Genomic DNA, 25706 nt, shown 5'->3' on the forward strand with positions numbered 1-25706 from the left:
GCTGGTTTTAGGTGACTCCCTATGAATTTTTTTTCAGTGCAAAACGAGTTCCTTAAGGGTGTATTCTTCCTGCAACAACAACAACAAACCACCGGTCTCATCGTCATCCGGTGGTGTCTCTCTTTCTCTCTCCCTGCCCCCTTCCACAACAATTTCAAGTCTCTCTCTCTCTCTCTCTCTCTCAGCTCTCTCAGAGTACTCATTTTGGGTGGAAATGAGCAATAAAAAGACGGCTTTTAAATGCTCTAATTAGAAATAGTAACTAGACGGAGAGTTCTAGGGGAAATATAAAAGACTAAAATGTGAACTGAACGTAATTTCCTTAGCTAATTAGTATCCCTTTACCTGCTTTCGTATACATAATAGATTGAAAACACATACTTCCATAATTATTAAGAATGATTATATAGAGCCATATTTATTTTAAAATGATTCTATTGAGAAGGAAATTACATTCTGGATAAAGATCTTTTATTAAAGTCGACAGATCGGAGACAGTGTGGCCAGACCTAGCGTTCTCTGAATAGTCGCATATGCCCAATACTCTCACCGAAGAAGGGGCAAAAATAAGAGAACAAAAAAACAACGGCAGCATTGCATGCCTCATGAGGGCATGAGTTTTACAGTTTGATGGTTAAATGCGTGCGTGAAGGTTGGAGAGAAATTCGAGCCGATTTCGAGTCCTAGTCCTCGCCACAATAAGTGGGTCAGAATTGGAAGTGTTCGATTAAGCCAAACAAACCTGCAGTCGGAACACGCCCGCCGAAGTACATAAATAAAACCGGAGAAGCAGACGCGCCAAATCCGCACACATACAACAAGGGCGGCAATTGTTCATGGCTTTTAATTGAAGGAGGAAAAGTGCACGAGGTGGTACTACAACCTACGCCGCAGAGCCGGGGAAAATGTAAACAATCTGTAAACAAAAACAACAACTATAGAAGTTTTCCAAAGATTTCGATAGCTTTCTACATCGATCAAACACACGCATGAGATAAACGAATAAGAACGAACGGAGAAAGCAACAGCAAGCAAAGTGACAACTATGGGATACCCTGTGATCGCGAAGAGTGCATGAATTTGACAAGTGAGTGGAAAACAAATGCAGTTGTAGAAATTTAAATTGATAGAAAGAGCTAAAATGGATTTTGAGATGCATTGGGGCTAAGGAAGCTTAATAAGTATTGAGATAGCATTGCGGTGAGTGAGGGAACCAATATACTCTTTCAAACACCCTAGCCAAAATCGGACGCCATTATCCTATTAGCTACTGTGATGAGCCTGTTGGGACATTTAATCAGTAGACTCGATTGTTTAGGGCTAAAAACAGTGCATTCTGCTTAACTAATGCCACGACCCTCTCAGTTGGTTGCATTTTACTGCAGTTCTTTGCGGCATAAGTGAAAATAAATAGAAGATAAAAATGTGCATACAATATGTACATATGTACATATATATATGTACGTGCCAAGGTGAGAGCGAGAGAGAGAGCGCACGAAAGGAGAGCGGAAGAAGAGAGTTAGAGCCAGTGTTGCCAGTTTAGCTTATTGTTGGCTAGATCTAGCATATTTAAAATTGGAAATGGCTTTGGCGTTAATTAAGTTATTTTCTAACTAGATCTCGAGATTTTCAATTACCAAATTGTGCTGTCTTTGGAGTGAATCTGGGTAATTTTGGCAATTTATATTTTTATATTTAGCTATATTTTTGCTCAGAATCTGGCTTTTAGGGCGGTCATAAAATGGCAACACTGGTCAGAGCGACATTTTAGAAGCGCGCGCGCACATCAAAATCAAAAAACTGTGAGATACATTTGAGTTTATTATTTTTTTGTTTAGGCTTCATGATGATGATGATGATGATGAATAAAGCAACAGAGACAGCGAGAGAGCATTGAGATTGAGTGTGTTATGTTGTGTTTTCGGGTTTGGTGTTGCTTTCGGATGTATCTTCTTCCTCAGTCGGAATAAGGAATACACGAATGTCGGGAGCAAACGGACAAAAATTTGCTGAAAATAAAAACGAAAATAAAAACGAAAACCGCATCAAATTCAAACCGAATCAAATACGAAATCGAATCAATTAGCGAAATAACAACGGGAGAAAGGAAATCGAGAAAAACAAACGCTAGAAACTTCAAAACAACAACAATAACGGCAACTTGCATGTGGCTGCTAAAAAAGGTGTGTACGGGAAAGAAAAGCAGCTTCTAGGGGCGTTGCAGGAGAGGAACTATCACTGGAAAATAAAATAAATAAACTTTTAATTTCCGAAAGCAAAAATATTGATTTTTTGCAAGTCAAGCAAAGAAGATTTCGCAAGAGATTCCTCTCAACTTTGCCCCCAGCCTTTTTTTTGTATTTGCTTGTTTCAAAATATACATACACAAATATACAAATATACACGATTTTTGCGGCGCAGAAACCACCTACAAACGGACATGTAGAGAAACTTGTGTGTAAATACAACCCTCGTCCTCATCCCCCGTTATAATTTGCGTCGTAGTCGTTGTATCCTCGCCTGCACGTACACAGAACCCACACAGGCGCACAAGTACGGGTACCGATGTGTCTGTGTGTGTGTGTTTGAAAGGACTTTAACTTCTTGGTCGTGTTTTTTTCCACGTCCTGCGACTCGGAGACAGCAGACCAGTTTCAATGGAAAATGTTCAAGGGTGACAAGGGTAGTTTAGCCGCTGCCTCCTCCTCCTCCTATTTATATTTCTCGTCCTCTTCTTCGTCCTGTTCCTGCTGTTGTCATTGTTGTTGTTTTTGTTGTTCTTACTGCTGCTGTCTACACGGTTCGAAAATATCCTTGAATTGCATTCTTTACCTAAGGGCGTCGCATTGTTACGTTATGGAAATAGAGGATCAAAGTAGAGTTCTAAAGTATTGATTGGAGGATTCACCAGGATTCGTTCGTTTCCTTTCCATGAAATAATTAGCAATCAAAATCAATGCAATCTCTTCCTTTTAGTTGCCTAGATAGGCTAGATATGGTTTTTAAGAAATCCATTTTTAATGAGGTCCTGGAATATTTTATAAAGCAAATGGCTAAAAATGAGGTTTGGATTTTTAATTTCATCATCCATAAATAAATTCAGAGGTAATGAGAAATAAACTATACTTTAAAATACTTTCCCCGTACACTATCCCAAATTTGACATACCCCAAAATTGCATAAAATTGTCTTAAAATTCACATAAAGAGATGCAGAGTTAATAAATTCATTTGATCCTTTTTTGCTGGAAGGGAACTCTTGTCTTAAAACCCCCCTCCCAAACAATCGGCAACCCTTTACCACCTTCCCAGGTTAACATTATCGCAAGTCCGCCAGTAGAACTGGGATTCGTCTTTAGGCCCACCCTTGAAGTTAGGCTATAAATTAACTCGAATTACCCGAAATCAGGATGAGTGAGGAACACGTTCGGTCGTTCGTTGGGTCATCAGGTTTTTGGCGGAGTGTAGAAGAAGCCGTCGTCGCCTCGGAATCCTGCTCCTGCTTGAGGGGATGAAAGTCGGTCGGTCGGCTTGGTTGATTGGGCGTACGTTGCTCGACGTCTTGAAGATGGCAACCAGTTCTGTCCGTCTGTTGTTTCTATTACGACTTTCTCCTCCACCCCTTAGCCGGAAAAGTCGCTTGCGCACTGCAGACGACGGAGTGAGGTGGTGGTGGGTGGGTGGAAATGCTGGGGTTACGCTACGCGATAAGGTGGAGTGTGCTCCACCAGGGGTGGGTTCTCATTTTCTAATCCCAACCCAGCGCCGTCGTGTATCGTTTGTTTTTCTTCGCTTTCGAGGGCAGCAGGAGTAGCAGGGAATTACCAAGCTCTGGTATCTGGGTTACCAAAAAGTGAGGTATATAGATACATATATTTATATCCTTCTGAAGTACAGCCAAATTCACAAGAATTGCGCGCGAAAAGTTGGCCATTTTCGGCTCATAAATTTAGACAAAATGCGTGGCTGATTTTTAAATTCCAGGATTTCAGGATTGTGCGTCTTCTCGATACAAAGAGATACATACACAGACATACAAATCTGACCTGCTGCGGCTGCTCGCGCCACACAGCTGCCACTCCTCGGGTTGCATTGCATTTTCCTCGGATTCGGGGACGGGCCTGCTTAAAGGATCAAGGGTCGGTAGGGGGATTTTCCTCGCTACCTAAGACGCTGGAAGATGCAGCTGCATGCCTGCTTTGGGACTACTTAATGCAGCACCTTTTCCCTAGCCAATTTAGTTAGCTGCTTCCCCTCGGCAACCGACGACGTATCATCGCGCGCGTTTCAAACGCTGTTTAGAAAACACAATCGATCGATCGATCTTGGCTTTGGCTCTAAGAAAAAAAAAAAACCTATATCCTTCAACAGTTCTTTCACGGAAAAACTTTGCTCACATTTATAGCGGAAAAGCGCCTTTGCATCCACGACTGCCGCCTTGTGCTATAGAAACGTGATCTCACCACCAACATTACTCTTATGATGGAACTTTTGTCAAACAATTCGGTTCCGCAACAAATGGCCAGCAGCAATGCGCCGAGCGCCAATGGCGTGGCCAACTCCTCCTCAACGGCCAATGGTAGTGGCGGCGGCAGCGTTAGCAGCAATGCCAGCAACTCCTCCGAGCGGCTACTGGCGGGCATTCTCGATAGCTTTCCCGCCTGGGATCTCAATGTGGGGATGCTCTCGAATGTGGGTCAGAGGTGAGTGTGCTTACTCAAGCTAACTAAATGACAAATAACTAAGATAAATACTTTTTAATCCTTCACAGCTCGCCACCACGTACGGACTTCTTCATCAACAATTTCTTGGGCGGCCTAGAAACGCACGGCGACTTCAGCATAGGTCCCATCGGCAGCGGTGCACGCAGCAATCCAAAAATGTCACCCGAATCATCAAATAATTCGAGCATTAGTTGCGGCTGGTGTGAGGTGAGCGCCTCAATACGGTGCTTGGAGTGCAACGAGTTCATGTGCAACGACTGCCTAAGGGAGCACCGGAACAGTCCTCTGTCCTCCAACCATTCTATCGTCTCCCTTCCGACGCCCATTGGAGCCTCGCCCACGGGCGGGATCTCCGCGAATGTGCATACACCGCCCAGCGGCAACTTTATTTGCGACATACACAACGAGATGCTGCGCTACGTGTGCGATTACTGCCGCAAGCTGGTGTGTCAATGCTGCACCCTGCATGAGCACAAGGAACACAGCTATGCGTCCATTCAGAGCTTTATGGTCGGGTCTAAGGAGAAGCTGGAGGGCGCCATCGAGAGCAGCCAGGTGGGGACACGCTGCATTAAGAGCAGCATCGACAAGGCGCTGGCCTTTATCCGGCTGATCGAGCGCAACTGCAGCGAGCTGAGTGATAATATACGCAAGGCCTTCCGTCAGTTCATCATTGCCATCGAGGATCGCGAGCGTTTTCTCCTTGACTTTGTCGAGAAGCTGCGCCAGCGCCGCTTGGCCATTCTGCACGATCAGATGGCAGGCTTAAAGTCGGCCCTCGCCGGTCTATCCGAGACCTCCGACATGCTCAGCAAGGTGGCGGACAATGCCTGCAATATGGATCAAATTGAGATTGCCATGAAGTTGACCAATGGCCAGCGACAGATGGAGCAGTTTGCCGGCATCTACAAGGATTTGCAGCCAAAGCAGGAGGTCTTTGCCTTCGCTCCCCCCGACTACAGTCTGCTGCAGGACATTCGCAACCAAGGTGGTGTCATTCTGGTCGACGACAAGAACTTGCCCATCGTCTCCAGCAGCAATGGTATTGTGCCGACCGTCTCTAGCGTGAGTGCCGTTGCTGCCGTTGCCGCATCTGTGGGCGTTGGTGTTGGCCCAGTTGGCGGTGGAGTTGGTAACGTGGGCGTTGGCAACGGTATGGACATGGCCTTTGGCATGAATCTGCCTAACAATCCGCTGAGTGTGGCCTCAACGAATGTCCGACGTCCCCTACTGCGCGACAACAGTTTCCGTATCCCGTCGCCCATCATGCAGCCGCGAGGAGGCAGTGCCTGCGGCATGTCCAGTGCCGCTCTGGACTGGGAGCTCAATGGACTGCGCAGCTCACCGGGACTCCACTTCAGTGCACCACGAACGACGCAAGCGATTCCCGGTTGCATGGATCTGGTCAAAGTGCGTAACTCAAATGCCCTGTCGCTGTCGTTTGCCACCGAGGGCCATGAGGATGGACAGGTTAGCCGGCCTTGGGGCCTGTGCGTTGACAAGATGGGCCATGTACTGGTTTCGGATCGTCGCAATAATCGCGTTCAGGTCTTCAACCCTGACGGCTCCTTAAAGTTCAAGTTTGGTCGCAAGGGCGTGGGTAATGGCGAGTTCGATTTGCCCGCCGGAATATGTGTGGACGTGGATAATCGTATCATAGTGGTGGACAAGGACAACCATCGCGTGCAAATCTTCACTGCCAGCGGCGTCTTCCTGCTTAAGTTTGGCAGCTATGGCAAGGAGTACGGCCAGTTCCAGTATCCGTGGGATGTGGCCGTGAATTCGCGTCGTCAGATCGTAGTCACCGACTCCCGCAATCATCGCATCCAGCAGTTCGACTCAGAGGGTCGCTTTATCCGCCAGATAGTGTTCGACAACCATGGGCAGACCAAGGGGATTGCCTCGCCACGAGGCGTCTGCTATACGCCCACGGGCAACATAATTGTGTCTGACTTTGACAACCACTGCCTCTACCTGATTGATCCTGACATTAACGATGTGAGTTTGCTTTATATATATTAGTTCATTTCGTGGATACTAATTCGTGATATCTCTGTTTTGCAGATCCTGTCCGTCAAGGGACACGAGGGCTCGGGCTTCCACGAGTTCAATCGGCCATCGGGCCTGTGCTGTGACGACGAGGGCCGCATTATAGTGGCCGATTCAAAGAATCAACGCATTCTGGTCTTTAATCAGAACTTGGACTTTATGTGGGATGTAAGTTTAAGATTTTGCACATATAAGAAACATCCGCTAATCACTACGTTTGCAGATTGAGGTGCGTCCCTCGATAAATCCGCTAATGCCGCCGACGCTGGACGAGAAGGATCGAACCTGCGATGTGGCACTAATGCCAGACGGTCGAATTGTATTCCTCATTGAACTGTCGCCAGACTCCAAGGAAGGGTCTAACCCTTACAAGCGGTTTGTGCACGTATTCTAAGTTAGGTTAGTGAGTGTTGATCTTTTTTAGACCATTTACACACACACACACACACCACAGGAGATAAGATCAGATTGAAAAGAAACAAAGAACAAAAATGGAAACAGGAGCCGTTTGATCGAAAGGGATAAGAATCAGTAGAAGAAAATTCCGGAGAGCATGGGAAAATTAGCGAAAATTTTTTAGCTTAAGTGCTACAACGATTACCTCGATAATGCTTAAGATAAATAATGGTTACGATTCTGGTAACTTACACAATACAACAATACGAATTACACATATGTATCTACAGATATCTAGATATCTACCGGACGCGTATGCCTATACATACAATATATATATCTAGCGAATATATAAGAGCAAGCCCCAAACAACCAACTAGATTGAAAAAACTTCAGAGGAAGCATATAGGATATAGGAGACAATTAGCAGTAGGCGATAGATAGTCCGAGGAGCATTCAGGACCTAGTGAAAAGGATAAAGCAAAAAGGGGGTAAACTCTCGAACCATTTACTAGATGAAAATATTCAAATACCTGTTAGTTAGACTGAAAAGGCAGTTTGCTAGCTGATGGAGAGTGCGTTTTTTATGGCATCGTTTGCTTAGCGGAAAGATGAGCGAGAGATAACTACTATATAGGGGTATATATGATATATGTTCTTTTTTTTTTGTATCTTTTGGTTCGACAAGAGTTAGCAGACTTTGTGCGGAGTATGGTATTGATGACTGTATTATATTCGTAATTTGTTTGTCCTTAAACTGTTCTGTTTTTAAATTAATTATTTTTTCCGCGATATTTGTATGTATTTTATACTGATTTCTTATATTATTGAGACTGAGCAAGTGAGTACACGAACTTTGTAAGAGCAAAGCGAAGCAAAACAAAGAAAAAAACAAGTAAACAATGGAAGGAACCCGCTGACTTTTTGGTTGAACTTTTTAACAAAGACTGATTAAAACTAAACCGCAATTTCGGAGCCAACTAAAAGAACCATATATTATGGTGAGGCCAAAAAATAAAACAAAAAACAACGTGAACAACACTCAAAAATTGCAATGACATTGATATAACGTAAAGTAACTTAACATAGCTTAACTTAACACACAACTATACCTATAGAATTCCGATCATAAAGTCATTAATCATGGGCATAGCTGACAAAACCGAGTTTAACTGACATTATACTTCATTCGCACCCACATCCACATCCCCATCCACATCCACATCCACATCCAATATCGAGTTCCGCATCTTCATCCAGCGCTTTTTGTGCAAGCATCACAGGCAGGGCTTTCCGTTTTGTAATTAAGAAGGACAGGCGGTAGTAGAGGAGAGGTGTTAGCTAAAGCAAACAGAAGTAACGAAGAAAATTATCATAATTTTTGACTCAATGTGTTCATTAGCATTTAGTAGACTTAGCGGGGGCGTGGCATAGTGAAAAACGTATGGGAAAAATCCAGAGCAATATACAATGTATGGGCGTATTGAATACACATTTTAGGTGACATGTTCCTCGCAAAAGAAACACAAGAAACAACCAGAAATAAGAAACAAAGCATGTAAAGTAAAGGAAAAACAATGAATGAATTAGCTGAATTAGCTGAATTATCTGTCTTTGGAGGGGATCGATTTTTACTAGCAAATATATACACACAAAACAGACACTAGGTACTGTTCTAGGCTATATAGATCCTGGTGAAAAAATTGCAAATGCATTAAGCCAACTTAGTTACTTAGTTTACGTTATGTTCTTACCTTACCTGTTTTTTAAAACGTTCATTCTATATTCTTTGTACTTGTGTTTTTAAACAAAAACCCGACCTTAGAGATTGAGAAAGATGTGTGAGAGAGAGAGAGAGAATACATAGCTACACTCCTTCCACGAATAAAGCAACATTGCATAAAATGCGCAAAGAAAAAACTAAAAACAAAAGCAAAACAACCCTAAAATAATATAAAAAAAACTAACCATACCTAAAAATAATGATGCAAAAATGCTAGAAGGCTCTACGAGAGCGATGGCAACAAAAAACATATACAATATTTATATATATACACGTAATATATACACCAGATCGCAGAATGCAAACAGACGAAGGAGGGGGTCGACCTACCTACATACTTAGAGCTATATAGAGAGTAGATATCGTAATTATTTTACACCTTAGTTTAGTTTAGTCAACCCCACACGAATCGCCATAACATACTCGTCGTAACCTCATTTTTAATCGATAATTCGCCGATTTATGAATCGGAAATCGGTAATAGTAAATCGTGAATCGTAAAATCGAAAATCGTAAACCGTAAACCTTGAAGCGCCGTTCATTTCTTGTGATCCAGATCGAATCATTATTCAAATCCAAATATTAAAAAAATAACTCGCACACATTCAGAGCACGCCGAAAGCATCATCCCACAACACATATGTGTATATATATCATATATGTATATATCGTATCGTAACCGTATCGGGCCTAGCGACGACATCTGAGAGAATGCCATATTTTATATTTGTGTGAGATTTACTACTAAAATAAAAACAATACTAAAGAACTAAATACTTATATATCATTACAAATGAGCGCCGTTTTCTAAAAGCCACAGTTTAGAAATTGTGTAAAAAAAAAAACAAAAAAGAAAAAAAAATATTAAAAGTAGTATAAACTACAAGCTTAAAAAAGTAAATTTATAAAGAAGGGATGAAATTATTGCGATCTAAGCAAGAATACAGAATGCCATAATTCAAAATAAGAAGCATTTAAACATATATATATATATTATATATCTATAGACTATACTAAAGTATGTTAAACACAAAACAACAAACAATTACTAAAACTAAAAGTCATGAGAATATAGAGAACAATTTGCCAAAGGCTTAAGAATCAAATGGAATAAAAAAGCATAAACCAATAACTTACAAAAAAAAAAAAAAAACACTACACTCATTACACATTAAAGAAGGACGAATATGGATGTTTATCGATCAGCTTTGATTGTTTTTGATGCACTGATGATAACTTCTATTTTCCTCCAGCTCTACGTTACACACAACATTCAAAGAAAGCCTACGCATTAAATAGTTAATTGAAGAAACTCTTTACAACAAAGTACATACCAAAAAATATACACAAACACTCTTAATTCAATTGCAAGCAGGTATTTTTGTTTAAAAATAAACCGAATATATTCCAAAAAACACCAAACAAAACTAAACAAAAGTTTGCCCGAACCAACAATTAATTCTAAAAGCAAGCAGAATGCTCATTAAAACATAGCCTCTAAACTCTAAACTTAACTAAAGTTAAAAAACACTAAAACGAATCCAAAACTTAAATCAGGTATTCAATTTTTTTCGTATTACGTACTTAGCGGTTAAGAAAATAGTGAGAAAATAAGGAGAAACGACTAAGAATGATCCCTGAAGATGTGCGAATGATTTTCAAAAGTAAACCCTAAGATACATATTGATTAAGCAACTCTTTTTATATATAAACAAATCGATTGACGATGCTAAAACATAACAAAATTGAAATAAAAAGAACGCAAAAAGAGAAGAAAAAGGATTGAACTCTTATATCAAAATACAATTTTGAGTAAAACTTTTAATGACACAATAACAACAACAAGCAATTCTCGGCAAGCACAGAGAAATGATTTCATTAATACTATATTATACAAAGCAAAATCTCTAAAATTATACATACTTACTTACCTACGATCATAATTATATTTTGTCAAAATCCTTTAGCAATTAAGTTCAACCCAAATCCAACACAAAATGAGACGACAACAACAGATTGTATCTAAATTCTATTTTTTTTATGGTATTTGGAAGTAATCAAACCTACGCATACACATACACACATTACTAAACACAAATGTAATAATTATGGAGCAATTGAGTACAAAACGAGTACAAATTTAAATTTTAAGCCAGGATCAGACGACGACACACACAGTTTTAAGTTTAAAGTTAAAGCATATATAGATTTCGATCGGAGAGTGCGCAGAGCAGCATAAGGAAAATATTGATAGTGCCAGCTACTGGTTTCGCATAGCAAAAAGTACTGCATACTGCAAGGATATTCATAGAGGATCGAAGGACCGACAGCATACTAACCACATTTATTCGCATAGTCACATACTTACATAGTTACTTAATACATAGACTAATCCCCACAAACACTACTACATACATGCATATATCTAGAAAATGGAAAACATCCCACTCTTCTCCTTCAACTATGATTTGCTTCGGGATATCCAAACATACATATATTCATATATAGAGGCCAAGTTCTCGGCATACGCAAAATTATCTCATACATTCTCACTCACCCCCACTCAGCATATACCTATGTAGGGAAGTGAGGGTACTAGGTACACCCACCAGTAAGCAGCTACGTAAGTCACATATATGTATATTTGCCGAAAGCTAAAGGAAATCTACCAAAATCAAGCGACAGATTCAATAACGAGTTGCAGTTTAAAATTGTAAATGTCAAATAAACAAAAAATAAACATTAAAAAGAAAATAGTGAACGAAAAGCGAACGGGCAACTACGAAGCGTGGCTTGGTCATTTTTCTATATACATGCATACACATACATATTTATATACCCAATATATATATATATATATTGTATATATATACATATAGATGTGGACTTGACGAGACAAGAATAAGAGTATATTTTATACGATAAACAAATTTTATAACATATTTAATAATAAATTATACACTAATAATTGTGGAAATTAGTTTTCTTTTATTTCTTTTACTTGGGGTAACATTAACATTTGGGAAATTATTTCAACACGAATGTATGCTATGAATATTTTTCTGAAGGAAGTCTATTCAAAGGAGTCTTGCTAGTGGTATTTACCAATTATTGGCTGGCCAGCAAGGATCATATCGAAATGAAATCGTACACTTTGATATTTTGAATTTGAAGATAATTATCATTACTGGAAATAAATGTACTATATAAATACAATATTTACAACGATTTTCAATATTTTTATAAACCAGGTTTTGTATTCGAATGAGATTGCTTGCTGTTAAAGCTTGATGAAGATAGATTTAAAGCCCAAAAGTATACTTAAACGTTCCAAGATAATAAACTAGTTTTGAATAATTAAAATTGTAAGAGCTTAGTGTTTCGATAATGATAGCTTATAATCTTAACCACTCACGTAACAGTCCAAACTACAAAGTAGTTTGTAGTAATGATAGTAAGTTCTTGCTTGATCGCTATCTGGTTTATTATTAAATAAAAATGCACTTTTAGTAAATATCAGTTAGACCATAATTAAAAACTAGATACCCAAGATTAGCTGCATTTTTAATTAAGTATTAAGCGTACTTAGTGCAAAAAGGAAGAACTACTCACATATATTCCTGGTAATGTTAAAGAGATTAATATAAAACTTGTTACGATAATTTATTATTTATACAACTCTTTTGTAGTATGTATTCCTAGGAAGAGTGTTGACATTTGTTCAGAAGTTTTCTGCATAGTGAAGGAGTCGTTTCCCAACCTATAAACCATATATATTCTTGATCAGCATCAACAGGCGAATCTTTCTGGGCATGAAGGAAAGAAAATAAATTTTTGCCAATTTTTTCCAAATTTTATAAGGGGTTACATCGTTAAAAATGGCAAAAATGTTGATTTTTTTACATTTTTATATGAGGATGCAGATTTATTGCCCTAATAAAAACTAGCATAGGGCTGCTTTCCGAATCAAAATTAATGCATTTTTGTTTAAGCTATGAGTTTTTTAAACTTCGATTTGTTGAACAAATTGTCATATAAAAATATAAATAATATCGACAAAAAAATGGTATTATAGCTTTAGTCAGAAGCTTAAAAAACTGTGAAGGAGTCGTTTCCGACCCTATAAACCATATATATTCTTAATCAGCATCAACAGGCGAATTTTTCTATGCATTTTAAAAAATTCTAGTAAAGTAGTTTGGTTTTTTAAGTTAAGTAGTTCTATATAGCTCATTAATGTTCTTTATTAATATCTTTGTATTATATATATTTATAAGTTAAGATTCAAGATTCAATGTTCTTTCCAATATGAATATTTATTAATTGGGTTTCCATGAGCGGAATGGTCTCCCTTAATGGGTGTCAGAGATGCCTTCACGTACACCCGGAACCTGGGTCATGGTTAAGCTATATTATACAAATATATTTATATCTCAGCGCCCCAGACAACGCAAATGCGATTCGGGTATTTGTTTAAAAAAATAGCAAGCCATTTAGAATAACAAAAGGAATTGCTAAGTACTCGGACATAATGAGTCTTTTATGAAGCCAAAATACAAACAAAATAGAAAACTCGAAAATAAGGTGGCATGGAGAATGTTGCGTGACTTTAAAAATTGCGCTGACTCTGTGAACAAATACTAATACCTCTCTATTTCAATTCACTTTTACAATTGTTTTTTTTATGGTTTTTTGCTGGTAGTAAAGTTGAGTAAAACTTGACCAAAGTCCAGACTAGCCAATAACGCGAGAACGCGTTAATTACGGCAATAGAATATGGCTTAAACGGGGGCTCGATTATACGAATTTTCAGGTGTACTGGAGTATAAAGAGATTAGTCTCCTCCACACGCCAAGTGCCTGCTCGATTCAATCTTCGTCTGACACTGACTGTCCGCTTGTCCGGCGGCTTTCATGGTCAGGGTTCGGGTTCGATGCGATGCTAAATAAAACTAAAAACTGGTTATGTGTTTGTCTATTTATTTACTTGTTTGTTTTTCTACCTCCACATTATATCAGCCTCCAAACAGCTGTTCGAAAAGGCAAACAAATTATCATTTACGGGACGATCTTTAGTCTAAGCCACACTATACCTAATTCGGCAGCGCATCGTGTAACATATAACAAAAAGTTGAGATCTCGAATATTTTTACCCATTGCCGTGTAACTCTATAAATTATTAAGCAAAAGTGATGTAATTACAATCCAAAGACTAATTAAATAAAGTGTGAGTTATGCAGGATGATAAACCACTCAAGTATTTAATAGAACAACCTCAAGTTGCTCAAGTTTATAGATCCAGAACATGATCAGGGAGTATGATTTATTGGTAACTTGGATTAGGTCATATTTCAATTAGTATCCATAAGTAGAAGTTCTACAAAAATTATATTATATTGCTAAGTTCCATCTGTCTTGAAAAGATATAAAATATTAGAAGATATAATTATTTTTGTTTGCAAATATCGTTTGATTGGTATCAAAGACACAGCTTAATTTATTTATTTATTAATTTAGTGCAAAAATGAAAGAAAATAGTCCAAAAGTCGTAGTCACAAAATCAAATAAAATTGCTAAACCAAGAAAAAAAAATTGTGTGTAAGTCCAGTTTCTTAATTGGCAGTTGGTGGTGCCAGTTTCTTAATCGATCCTACAACTATGTTGCAAGGTAACCAGTATTTCTCAAAGTGGATTGATTGCCAGTCTAGGTTCAGGTTACAGAAGTCGGACTGTAGACCCAATCATTCATCACCATTATCTCTGAGTCTAGAATTTGTGGTGTGCATCTCTGACCAAAACCCCAAAAGTAAATAATAATATTTAAATCTGAAGAGCGGAGCAACATAAAAAATATAAATAAATAAAAGAAAACTTCAACTAAAACTGGAAAAGCGTCGAGCCGAAGAGTCCATTGAATTATTAGCCAGTTTTTTGTTTAGTTTAGACGTGTTTGAAGCGCGCTTGGCGGTGGCGTCAGGTGAATCCGAATCGGAATCGAAGTCCTCATCCCAATCCCCCCGAGTGCGTGTCGATTTCAATACTTTGTTTTAGCTTTGCTTTGCTTTTTGAATTGCGGGCGTCGTCGGCGTGCAGTGACGGGTTGCGCATACAAATTGGAGCGGAGCGCGCCTTGCCGCGCCGCCGGAAAGTGTAATTAAAGCCCCCGCGGACTGCATCGGCCACAGATTTCAGTTGCCCGATACCCAGAGTGGTCACTGGTTGGTCAGTTACCAATTGGCCACCATTTCGCCTCGGTCTGTCTCTGGAATCAGTTTGCCTAGCGGCTTTAATCGTGCGTGGATTTTGCTGTGAGATTAGGCCAGTTTTCAAGTACCAACGGACGGACGTATGTAGAGCCATGGCGGTTATTTAATCGCTGTGATTAGCCAACTTACGCGTTGACTATTCGCGACCTCTGATGCTGCCATGAAAGTGAAATTAAAGGCAGAGCTAAAATAAATTCAAAACTAAGCCGGGTTTTACAGAATGAAATGAAATGAAATAAATAAAAAGTGATTTTTCCAAATGCAATATAGAAAAATGTTCTTCAAAAATATTAAATTTGTTTTGCTGAAAATACTAGGCTTCAGTATCTATATACGTTCTTTCTTTATTATTTAAATAATTCCCCTTTGAACTATATATATATTTTTTATACAGGAATTTTAAGTAAACCATCTTTGAAATTTATTTTATTTCACATTTAACACAGCTTTTAAAAATGTAAACAAATCCCTTGCTAAATGTTGACTCAATTTGCTGATAACAACGAATATTTTGCATTTTGTATTTGCTTCTAAAAATAAATGTGCAATCGAGCAATCCACCACTTTCGATAAATATTACTTCATATGTACATATGTATATGAATGCTAAAAAAGTTGTCATACAAAAAAAACGTGTGCCATCTAAATTTGCAGTGCTAAGTGCCCGTGCCGGGACGTTAATTAATTCATATTAATTCATTAACTATTGAGCAATACGGCTTATGCGTATGGCGCATAGTGTGCGACACAGGCAACGGGTTGAACTTGAAACTGATTATGGCGCTGAGTGCATTTTGGATTCGAACTGCAAAACTGGACTTTTGCACACTCAAATAGCTTCAACAATTAAATTGAGTTTTGGTTTCGTTGAATACACATTATTTAGAGCTTCGAAATTCGGGCCTCTGCCTGACGTCGATTCTATTGATTTTCCTTTTACCCCCCACAAGGACAACACGAGTCAACGGAAATATAATTGTCTTTTGTGCCGATTTTGCATATTTGATGGCATAATTTCGAATATTTTGCCGCTCTTACAGTTGACATTTCTCAACCACTTTTGCATGGGAAGTGAAACATATTTTGTTTCGGGTTATTACAAAGTATTTATAAAGTTCGAGCTCAATAATGAAGGACAAGACTGCCATAAATCCAGCTCCGGAGGCCAGCGGAGGCCAGGTTAATGGTAAGTAATAACTTAAACTGTTGGCTTTGCCTATTTTTTATTGCTTTTCCCATTGCAGCTAATGGTGGAGATCGATCTGCGACAACTGTCATAAATATTGGTAAGTGTGAGAAGGCCAAGATGGCATTTAATTGTTAAGAAAAATCCAACGAGATTAAATAACTACGGAGGCTTCCCATATCTACTATATTGTAGAGCATTTAAAGATATTTAGAACGTTTAGATATAATAAGGAAATCAAGCATTAATTCTATCATTTTCATATATATTTAAAATACTTACTAGCTTCTTTAATAAGCATCAGGTTTCCCTCATAATAGAAATTAAATCTAACGTATTTACAATTAATCTTTTAAACATTAACATTACATTTCAATACATAATTGCTTTCCGCCAGCTAATGCTGACTTTCCCTCAACTTTATAATTAGCCCAATTGTTTAATCAAAATCATCGTTACCAAGCACAAATTTTTAGAATCGGGAAAAGTGCAGTATATAAACACACATTTCGCTTAAAGTTGACATTGTGAAGTATTAAATATAGAGAAATACATTGCTTGGCTACCAATATTGCTAAAACCTCAAATAGATAAAGGTAGATTAAGCTTAAAAAAGTTAAACTTGTATAAAAGTCCAGTACGTACAACGTTATCAGCCCGACACGCTTGACTTTCCCCTCCCGAAATCGAGCATTGTATATAGATCATACACAAAGTACACACTAAAACACAATACTGATAATGAATGCCAGCGCCCCTTGTCGAATGTGTTTTCGTATATTTTGGGCTTGTGGAGTAACAATCCATTCAGTAGCAGCCGGCTTTTGCGTTCGAAAAGGTGTGTGATTCGCTAAGCGATTAAAAAATCCAATTAAACAAGTGTTTTAAAGAGCAAAAAACCAGCTGTGAAAATAACTTGAAATGCTAATTTTGTAGAAGCAGCTTAATAGCTTGCAATTTAAGCCAATATATTATTAGAGGGTGACTTAAACTCTAAAACAATCAGTGCTGGTTTTTCGTTTTAGAATTTCTAAACTAAGTGCTTATTATATTCGGAATATTTAAATTTACCGCTCTTACAAGAGAGTTTTGGTAGCATTACCAACACTAGCCAACGTCAGCCGCGTCTCAAACCGCTTGGCTACTGATTTTAACTGTCCGGCACAACAATTTAATGAAATAATTTATCTAAAAAAAAGATACAGATTAAATTAACAAGTTTTTTTCTTACTTTATTTTTTTAAACAATTCCGCTGGCTCACAGAGCTAGAAAAATCCCATATTACGAACGTAAAATGGTTATCTACATTTGTTTGATGTAAAATGTTAAATAACAGCATATAAAAAAATACCGCAACATCGGTATTTGGGCAAACAAAATAACATAGATCGACTCAACAACCGACCGACACCCGGCAGCTAACAACAGAATTTGTTAATTGACGCTTTTTCTGTCTGGGTGAGAGCAGATCTGTTAATAAATTCCACTCTAAGGGCGAGAATTCTTATCCCAAAGGCAAAAATTCTATCCAATGTAGCTGTAAACGTGTAAATCGTTATCTAGACGTGTAAGATGTAAAATGTTAAATAGCAGCATGTTCTTAACAGCATTGATAATACTAAAAAATATCGCACCATCGATATTTAGGCAAACAAAATATTGCGATATATTGATATTTTATAAGTTTTTATAAGGCGAGCTTTAGGATGAAGTTTAAGTTTATTTTTATATTCGTTGGCGAGCGGTTGTGAAGCGCGTCGTCCGTCGTCCGGCGCATAAAGTACACATATATGTAATTTAAACAACAAATAAACGCAAGAAAGCTAAACAATAAAAAGCGGTAGATGCGAACGAAAGTGAAAGAGTGTCAGTGTTGTTTACGTTTCTCAGTGTAACCTCCCCCTCTTACCCCATCTTTGTTTCTCCTTCTCCCGGTTTCTCCAATCCGAAAAAAACACGCAGAACCAGAAACTGAAAGTCAAGACATTGGAATCTTCGCAGCATCTCAGCAGCAGCAACAACAACAGCAGGATCTTTCCGAATCCGACAGAATGGCCAATTTCGACGATGTGAGTGTCCAGCAGACCAATTAGGCAATACATACATTGCAAGTGCAGGGCAAGCGAGAAAAAAATACAGATTATTAACTGACACACACTCACAGAGACCGACTAACACACCTACACAGACTGACACACACACACAAACATACGAACTCCGTGCACGTAACGAACATTAAGCGCCTTATTTTGTTTGATTTGATTTTTATTTGAATTTTTTGTTTTCGCCGTTCCGTCGTTATCCTCCCTATGTATGCGTGTTGCATGTTGCTATTGCGAATGTGAAAAACCAACCTGTTGCGCCTCCACCGCCGCCTCCTTCCAACCAAAAACAACAACAAACTACACCTGAAACACCAATTACGATGACCAACAACAACAACAACAACGACCAGACGTTGCAACGCGCCCGCCTTGCCTTTTCCAGTGGAAAGACCAGGAACGTCAACTTTCGGTAAGTTTTGAACGATAAATTTCCAAAGTTTTTGGACAGCGCTTCTTCTCATGGCATTAATGAGTAGTTTTTGCCGAGTTGCTTTTGTTAATTACAGTAACTAATCGGGGTTGAGCGAAGCTCTGAAAAGTGGGTTAAAATTCAGGGTGAATGATATCCGTGGAACTCCTTAAATGGTTTTGTCTAAATTTATTTGATTATGGTAATCTTAAACATACAAGATTTTAGTGCCTTTTCCATTTAATATTTCCATTATAAGTTTGCCATATTTGATTGCAAATTTAAGTTGAATGCTTTTATGGATTCTTGTAGAGTTGCATCAGGTTTTTTAAAAAATATTTTCTTTATTTTACCCAAGCAGGCTATTATCATTTTAGTCAAAAGCTTGTAAATCAGTGAAGGAGTCGTTTCCGACCCTATAAACCATATATATTCTTGATCAGCATCAATAGGCGAATCTTTCTGGGCATGAAGGAAAAAAATAAATTTTTGACAATTTTTTTTTAATTTTATAAGGGGTTACATCATTAAAAACCCTAAAAATAGGAAAATTTATGATTTTTTTACATTTTTGTTTGAGTACGCAGATTTATTGCCCTAATAAAAACTAGCATAAGACAACTTTCCGAATTGAAATTAAGGCTATTTTGGCGGAGTTATGAGTTTTTGAAGAATTGATTTATACAAAAAATTGTCATACAAAAATATTGACAAATTTTGATTCAAGGAATTCAAATATGTTAAGCTGTAATTTCCTATTCGATCCTATAATTTATAGCAAACTGCAATATATATAAACTTTGACTTCCTGTAGTTAGTTTCCTATATTTTTTGTTGTTGTTTAGAAAAACAAAGGACCATTTTCAAAAGTGAACTATTTTTGGGTTTTCTAAAAATTGTACCTACAGTTTCCTCCCACCGATATTCACTGTACCATAATCATAATCATGTTTATATTGCCATCGCGTTACATGCGGTTATTACCATGGCCTAACCGAAATATGACGATCTCGTCTTTGTGGCAAGGTAATAGCTCTGCTTTTCGTTTTTATTGTTCCATTTCGGCATATGAGAGGCGAGCGTGATCAAGTGATCTCAATTCCAGCCAGAGTTTTCCCACAAAAGCTTTGACCCTTGAACCCACGTTGCCGCTCCCGCCGAGCTTTCCAGACCGCGAGATGATAAGGAGTGGCGATAGCAGCCAATTCATACGGGGAAATTCCAAAGTCTCCAGTTATATATAGACTCTGTTCTACAATCCGATATGCATTAATGCGGGAACTCTGACTTCGTCCAGTCGTTGTACTTTGAATGCAATTAGACTACGTCGGACTGGATTCGTTTCTGTCTCTGTCGGAATAATTGCTATTTCCCCCTTCCCATATAACAGTAAACAATAAAAATAAAAAAACACAAGCACGCAACACTGACACTCGCCTTTGGATATGTTAATAGGCGAAAAATGTCGAGAAATAATAGAAGAAATAGAAGAACAGGCGATAGATATTCCGATAGTTTCTTTGAGTGTGCAAAGTGTGAAACGGAAGTGCGGAAGAATCTCAGCCCAAGGCTGACGGCCGTTTAATTCCATGATCTTTCCAAATAGTTTCGAACAAATGAACACGTTCTATGACTGTTTTTCGCCTCTAGCTCTAGCTCTAGCTCTAGCCTAGCTGGCCACTTCTATCTATTCCACTGCGCAGGCCTTTGATTATATTTAAATACATTTTGCCAGATATACAAATAAAAATACAGATACAGTCGGGCTTTCATAAAATGGAACTTGGCTCGGTTAAAGTTTTAATAAAGGTGACTTTGGGTAGAACTCGAAGTTCGTAGGGTAAATGTTTGGTAGCAATATCCCTCTCAGTTTCGTAAGGTATTCTAAGGGTTTTTTGGCTTTCAAAAATCAAACCTAGCTTCGATATTTCCATAAATTGAAATTCCCTCGTTTAAAATCTATACAATCAACGTAAAATAAGCATATTAACCCGATTCAACACCCAATTTAGTTCAAGTTATGCAATTATATAAAGGGTGGTATAGGGAAGCCCGTCTGTAGTTGGAATATGACTTAGTGAATCGGACACGGTGCGGCTAATTGCTTTATTTATATTCACAGCGATCGGCGATCGGTGGTTTGTCCGCTTATATGGTTTTACGTTTGTCATGAGCAAATAATTCAATTCAATTGCAAGTGCACCTCGGGGGGCTGTTCACCTGCTGCTGCTGCTGCTGCGGATCACCTTGACGGCCTTCTCCTCCAGGGGGCATTATCACCTCCTCATATTGGCCTGATCAATGTAGATCAGCACAGACAGCAGCGGGTTGTCAAGCCGGTTTACACGGTTCTATACAGAGTAATTGGCCCGGGCTCCGAGCCCCGAGCCCCGAGACCCGGAGTTGAGTCACCAGAGAATCGCAGAATCGTAGAATCACATAACCGGCCGTAAAGCTAACATTGACCTTCCCCAAGCGTCAAGCGTCCAGCGCTAAGCGCCAAGCGAGCTCTCGTGCATTGTGATTAGTATTGATTTTGTTTTGGTCTTTGCTTCGCACTTCTACCGCGGAACTTGTCCCATCATCATCATCATTTGTCCATTAATTATTTTCGTTTCTTGGATTTCGTTTTTGTCTACATCTACGTCTACGTCCACGTCTCCGTCTCCGGATCAGACGCAAGCAGCTGGAGAGCCTGTTGCGTTGCTATGAGGAGCACGAGAACGAGATTATCAGCGCCTTGGAGGCGGATTTGCGGCGTCCCAAGCAGGAGAGTCTCATTGTCGAGACCGAGTTCATGAAGAACGACATCAAGCACATTCTGTTCCATCTGGATGATTGGGTTCAGTCCGATAAGGTGAGCTTGGACACTTTTAAAACTCTCAACTCGAAACTCACATCTTTATGATTATTTCCAGCCATCCAAGCCGTTTGTCAACCTGATGGACGATGTCCAAATCTACAATGATCCCTTTGGCGTTGTCCTAGTTATCGGCGCCTGGAACTATCCGCTGCAGCTGCTCCTGGTGCCGGTGGCCTCAGCTATTGCCGCCGGAAACTGCGTGGTGATCAAGCCCAGCGAGATTGCCGCCAACTGCGCCAAGTTCATTGCCGATGTCATTCCAAAGTATTTGGATAATGTGAGTCTGAGTCATTTGTTGAACTTGACTAAGCGCGAAATTCTTCAACTAACGTTAAAGTTGATGTTTATTCCTAAACCTTTTAGCTTATGGCAAGCACGAGAAGTTTCTTTAGATCTTTTGAGATATCTGTAAAACTAGAAATAGAAATTGTAAGATTATCTAAAGACTATCACATGAAGTTAAGCTTAAACAGGTTCACTTAAACGGCAGCGCAGTAACATGCATAAATATTTATAAATAAAATTAAGATGCAGCGCAGAAACTCCATAACTTAGAGCGCTGTCACATTTGCAAACTGATTAAGTTTTTTTTATGATTGAAATTGTATTTTAAAACAAGTTATAAAGACGTGAAGTTAAAAGTGAGATGACATTAAAATATTACCATAAAAATGAACAAGAGTTTCAGGAAACTGTCAACCTTTGGGTAACCGAACTCCTTATCCTTCTCTTTTTAGGACTGCTATCCAGTTGTCTGCGGCGGACCCACTGAGACCGCCGAGCTGCTTAACCAACGCTTCGACTACATCTTCTACACCGGCTCCACGCGCGTCGGCAAGATCATCCATGCGGCAGCCAACAAGCACTTGACCCCCACTACCTTGGAGCTGGGTGGCAAAAGGTGAGCACGAGCCCGAGCTCATGCCCTGCCTCGATCTCCACTTAGACAACAATACTCTCTCTTATTTTCAGCCCCTGTTACATTGACAAGTCGGTGGAGCTGCGCACAGCCGTCAAGCGTATCCTGTGGGGCAAGCTTATCAACTGCGGCCAGACCTGCATTGCTCCCGATTACATTCTGTGCTCCAAGGAGGTGCAGGACAAGTTCATTGCCGAGGCCAAGGAGGTTCTGAAGGAGTGGTATGGCGACAATATCCAGAGCAGTCCGGATCTCAGTCGCATTATCAATGTCAATAACTTTCAGTAAGAGGGATCGATAGATCGAGGGATCTCAAGTAATGATTTCCTGGTTTCATTGCAGACGCCTTCTCGGTCTGATGAAGTCGGGACGCGTTGCCGTTGGCGGCAAATACGATGCCAGTGAGCGTTTTATTGAGCCCACCATCCTGGTGGACGTTAAAGACAACGATCCCATCATGGAGGAAGAGATCTTCGGCCCCATCTTGCCTATTTTCACCGTGGAGAGTGCCTACGATGCCATTAAGTTCATCAATGCCAGGTATGCCAGTTCGGAGTCGATTTGTAGAGACCCTTTGTCCTTAGTCTCATCATCAATCTCGTCCTCCTCCTGCTCATAACAACCAAACAATTACAAAAACCAAAATATGTCCGATTCGCAATGTTTTCCTCTTTAGAGAGAGTCCACTTGTCCTGTATATTTTCACATCGGAAACAGAGGTTCAGAATCTGTTCATAAACGGCACCCAGTCGGGCGGACTGTGCGTGAACGATACGATAATGCATTATGCCGGTAAGAAAGCGATATAAATCAATCCCCAACGAGTGAGATGCTAGTGGAAGTGGATGTGTATATATGCGGCTACAGCCCGTTGCTTGCTACTCTACGGTTTTGGTGTCTCCCAAGTCCCTCCCAACGGAAACGGAACCTGTTATTATTGCTCTTCTTCTGTCTGTTAACTTTGTATATCTTTTTACCTGGTGATGGTGACTCTAATTGTTCCTGTTTAGCCCCTACCTTGTTGTAGATGCTGATTTAGAAGGTCAATTTCGAACAATAGCCCCTGTACACTAGTCATTACATATTGTTCATGCATTTATATGTACACATATATCATTGATCAGCAGATCTGTTTCATGTTTTTATTGGTTATAGTTCTAAATTATTTAAGACAGATCTGCTATGTTTGTCTTTTTAATGCCTGTTTAATTCCCTTGTTAGTCCTTTAACGATGCTGATCGTACTTAATCCATATTTATACCCTTTTCCACCTATTCCTCCGCCGTAATCAGAGAGAAACCACTTGTTATTTACGTGTTCTCCAACTCGAATAAGCTAGTTAAAGAGTTCAGGACGAATACAACCAGCGGCGGATTCTGCAGCAACGAAACTATAATGCACTGTGGAGGTATTTTCGCTATAATGTATATACTCTAATTAAGAGATATCTATTTTTTTTTCTGTAATGCACCATTTTTGTTATGGGGTTTTAAACACTTGAATATTTCTGTAATAGCCACACTCTCCGATCAATATTTGAAATGCAAATACAGGGAAAACACGGATAATGACAGCCCAAAAACGAAAAACGACCAAGTATACATATACTATGCACTTTGTTTTGAATATTTATTGAAAGCTCACTGGGTTTTATTGGTTTCTCGGATTCAGCTTGTATTTATTTATATGTATTTTTTGCTTATTTAACACTTATACGCTTGGATAAGTAATTGCAAGTAATAAATCATTATTAAGAGTGCTAAAAGTTGTTGGTGGTGACAGCTAATAAAATTTAAAAACTTGGGTGAGGGTTAACTTATGTATTAATGTTTAGTCTAATAAGTTTTAGCTCAATTTTTGCTATTTTAAGGGTATTATATATTTTATTTTGCAAATAATGAAGTCGAAATACACAAATCCTCAAGGAAAATTGTGACGACTTAATTATTTACTAAATATATTCTTCTATAGGTAGCAAAATTAATAAAAATTCCCCTCCCTTCTTTAGTTGATGTTCTGCCCTTTGGAGGCGTAGGTATGAGTGGAATGGGCAGCTATCATGGTAAATATGGCTTCGATACCTTCACACACAAGAAATCTTGCCTGGGCAAGGATCTATCGGCCTTTGGCGAGAAGTTGGCATCGTAAGTTGAACTGACTTTAGTTAAAGAATCGTTAATTTATAATATCTTACAAAATTACCTTCTTTCAAGGGCACGTTATCCTCCCTACTCGGACCGCAAAGGATCACTGCTCTCGTTCCTGCTGCGCAAGCGCCGTCCGCTGCCCAACCTGCACTTGAGTCACGTTTTGGCCCTGGGCTTAGGCGTTGGTCTTACGGTTCTGGCCAACTTCTACATGCAGGTAAGAAAGGTATTGTGTAAGCCCGACACCAGTCGCCAACTTGGGAGCCCATTAAAACGTACAATTATCTTTCATGCAACGAAATAAAACACGCACACGTCACTTGGGAACAAACAAAACTCGCTTAAACGACACGCCACACTCCTCCTAATCCGCATATTTCCAGGGCAAGCTGTCGCGCTAAGAAGAAGGATGCCCGGAGATGAACGCAGTGCCTGCGCCAGTGAAGTTTAATCAACATTACATTTGGAATTGTTTGCAATAAATTAATGTATAAGCTCAGAGCGAGTTTCTTTCTTGGGCATTCTCACCTAACTAACATTACACATTCACAACACGATTAAAATGGGACATAACTTTTTCTTTTTATTTAAAATTAATTAAATAAAATTTGTTTACTTTTTAATATACTTTCAGCAGAGCTCAACAACTGATTAGAGAAAACAAGAAACCAAAACCCAAAAAACATTTTTACTTTTTATACTGCAATTCGGTGGGTGATGTAAAGCTTTGGATATTTCGTTATACACATTAAAATAGTTATTGTTATTTAGTTGCTATTTAATAAATATTGTGAATGCTTACACTGTACGACAAATAAAAACAAAACAAAAACTCTGCATAATGATTTTGAATTTTTAAA

The 25706-nt window shown here is 39.0% G+C and overlaps 2 protein-coding genes across 49 annotated transcripts; both read left to right on the top strand.

Annotated features, from left to right (window-relative positions):
* The first annotated feature begins 557 nt into the window (after positions 1–557).
* Positions 558–10855, top strand: wech (tripartite motif containing 71 protein wech). Of its 2 annotated transcripts, none has more exons than XM_020947603.2 (5): positions 558–1087; positions 4405–4702; positions 4771–6721; positions 6788–6940; positions 6996–10855. In XM_020947603.2, the coding sequence occupies exons 2-5, from the start codon at positions 4479–4481 to the stop codon at positions 7164–7166; spliced, it is 2499 nt and encodes an 832-aa protein (XP_020803262.2). In that variant the 5' UTR covers positions 558–1087; positions 4405–4478; the 3' UTR covers positions 7167–10855. The 2 variants fall into 2 exon arrangements, with proteins under 2 accessions (XP_020803262.2, XP_020803263.2); XM_020947604.2 differs by lacking the exon at positions 558–1087 and adding an exon at positions 1792–2183.
* A 3102-nt stretch (positions 10856–13957) lies between these two features.
* On the top strand, positions 13958–25683 carry Aldh-III (Aldehyde dehydrogenase type III). 47 transcript variants are annotated; one of them, XM_086837890.1, is made up of 14 exons: positions 13958–14177; positions 16257–16402; positions 16461–16502; positions 18366–18472; positions 18859–18917; positions 21594–21774; positions 21836–22057; positions 22518–22681; positions 22753–22983; positions 23042–23239; positions 23992–24107; positions 24708–24843; positions 24913–25063; positions 25481–25683. In XM_086837890.1, the coding sequence occupies exons 2-14, from the start codon at positions 16345–16347 to the stop codon at positions 25499–25501; spliced, it is 1686 nt and encodes a 561-aa protein (XP_086694016.1). In that variant the 5' UTR covers positions 13958–14177; positions 16257–16344; the 3' UTR covers positions 25502–25683. The 47 variants fall into 47 exon arrangements, 44 of the variants coding, with proteins under 44 accessions (XP_086694016.1, XP_020803323.2, XP_086694018.1 ...); XR_015272826.1 differs by having other exon boundaries at positions 14008–14177; positions 23376–24107; positions 25484–25683; XM_020947664.2 differs by lacking the exon at positions 23992–24107 and adding an exon at positions 23376–23491 and having other exon boundaries at positions 14008–14177; positions 25230–25683.
* The last annotated feature ends 23 nt before the right edge of the window (positions 25684–25706 follow it).

The sequence above is a fragment of the Drosophila serrata genome, unplaced genomic scaffold, assembly GCF_035046125.1.
Source record: "Drosophila serrata isolate PLE 108 unplaced genomic scaffold, ASM3504612v1 contig_334, whole genome shotgun sequence".
Classification (NCBI taxonomy): Eukaryota; Metazoa; Arthropoda; class Insecta; order Diptera; family Drosophilidae; genus Drosophila; species Drosophila serrata.

Bases quoted from the DNA above. Each gene is read 5' to 3' on its own strand.
- Aldh-III (XM_086837887.1), top strand. From the start codon at position 16,345: ATGAAGGACAAGACTGCCATAAATCCAGCTCCGGAGGCCAGCGGAGGC. The intron at 16,503-18,365 runs GTAAGTGTGAGA...AAAAACACGCAG, and splicing joins GACAACTGTCATAAATATTG to AACCAGAAACTGAAAGTCAA. The intron at 23,240-23,991 runs GTATGCCAGTTC...CGCCGTAATCAG, and splicing joins ATTAAGTTCATCAATGCCAG to AGAGAAACCACTTGTTATTT.
- wech (XM_020947603.2), top strand. From the start codon at position 4,479: ATGATGGAACTTTTGTCAAACAATTCGGTTCCGCAACAAATGGCCAGC. The intron at 6,722-6,787 runs GTGAGTTTGCTT...TCTGTTTTGCAG, and splicing joins TTGATCCTGACATTAACGAT to ATCCTGTCCGTCAAGGGACA. The intron at 6,941-6,995 runs GTAAGTTTAAGA...CTACGTTTGCAG, and splicing joins ACTTGGACTTTATGTGGGAT to ATTGAGGTGCGTCCCTCGAT.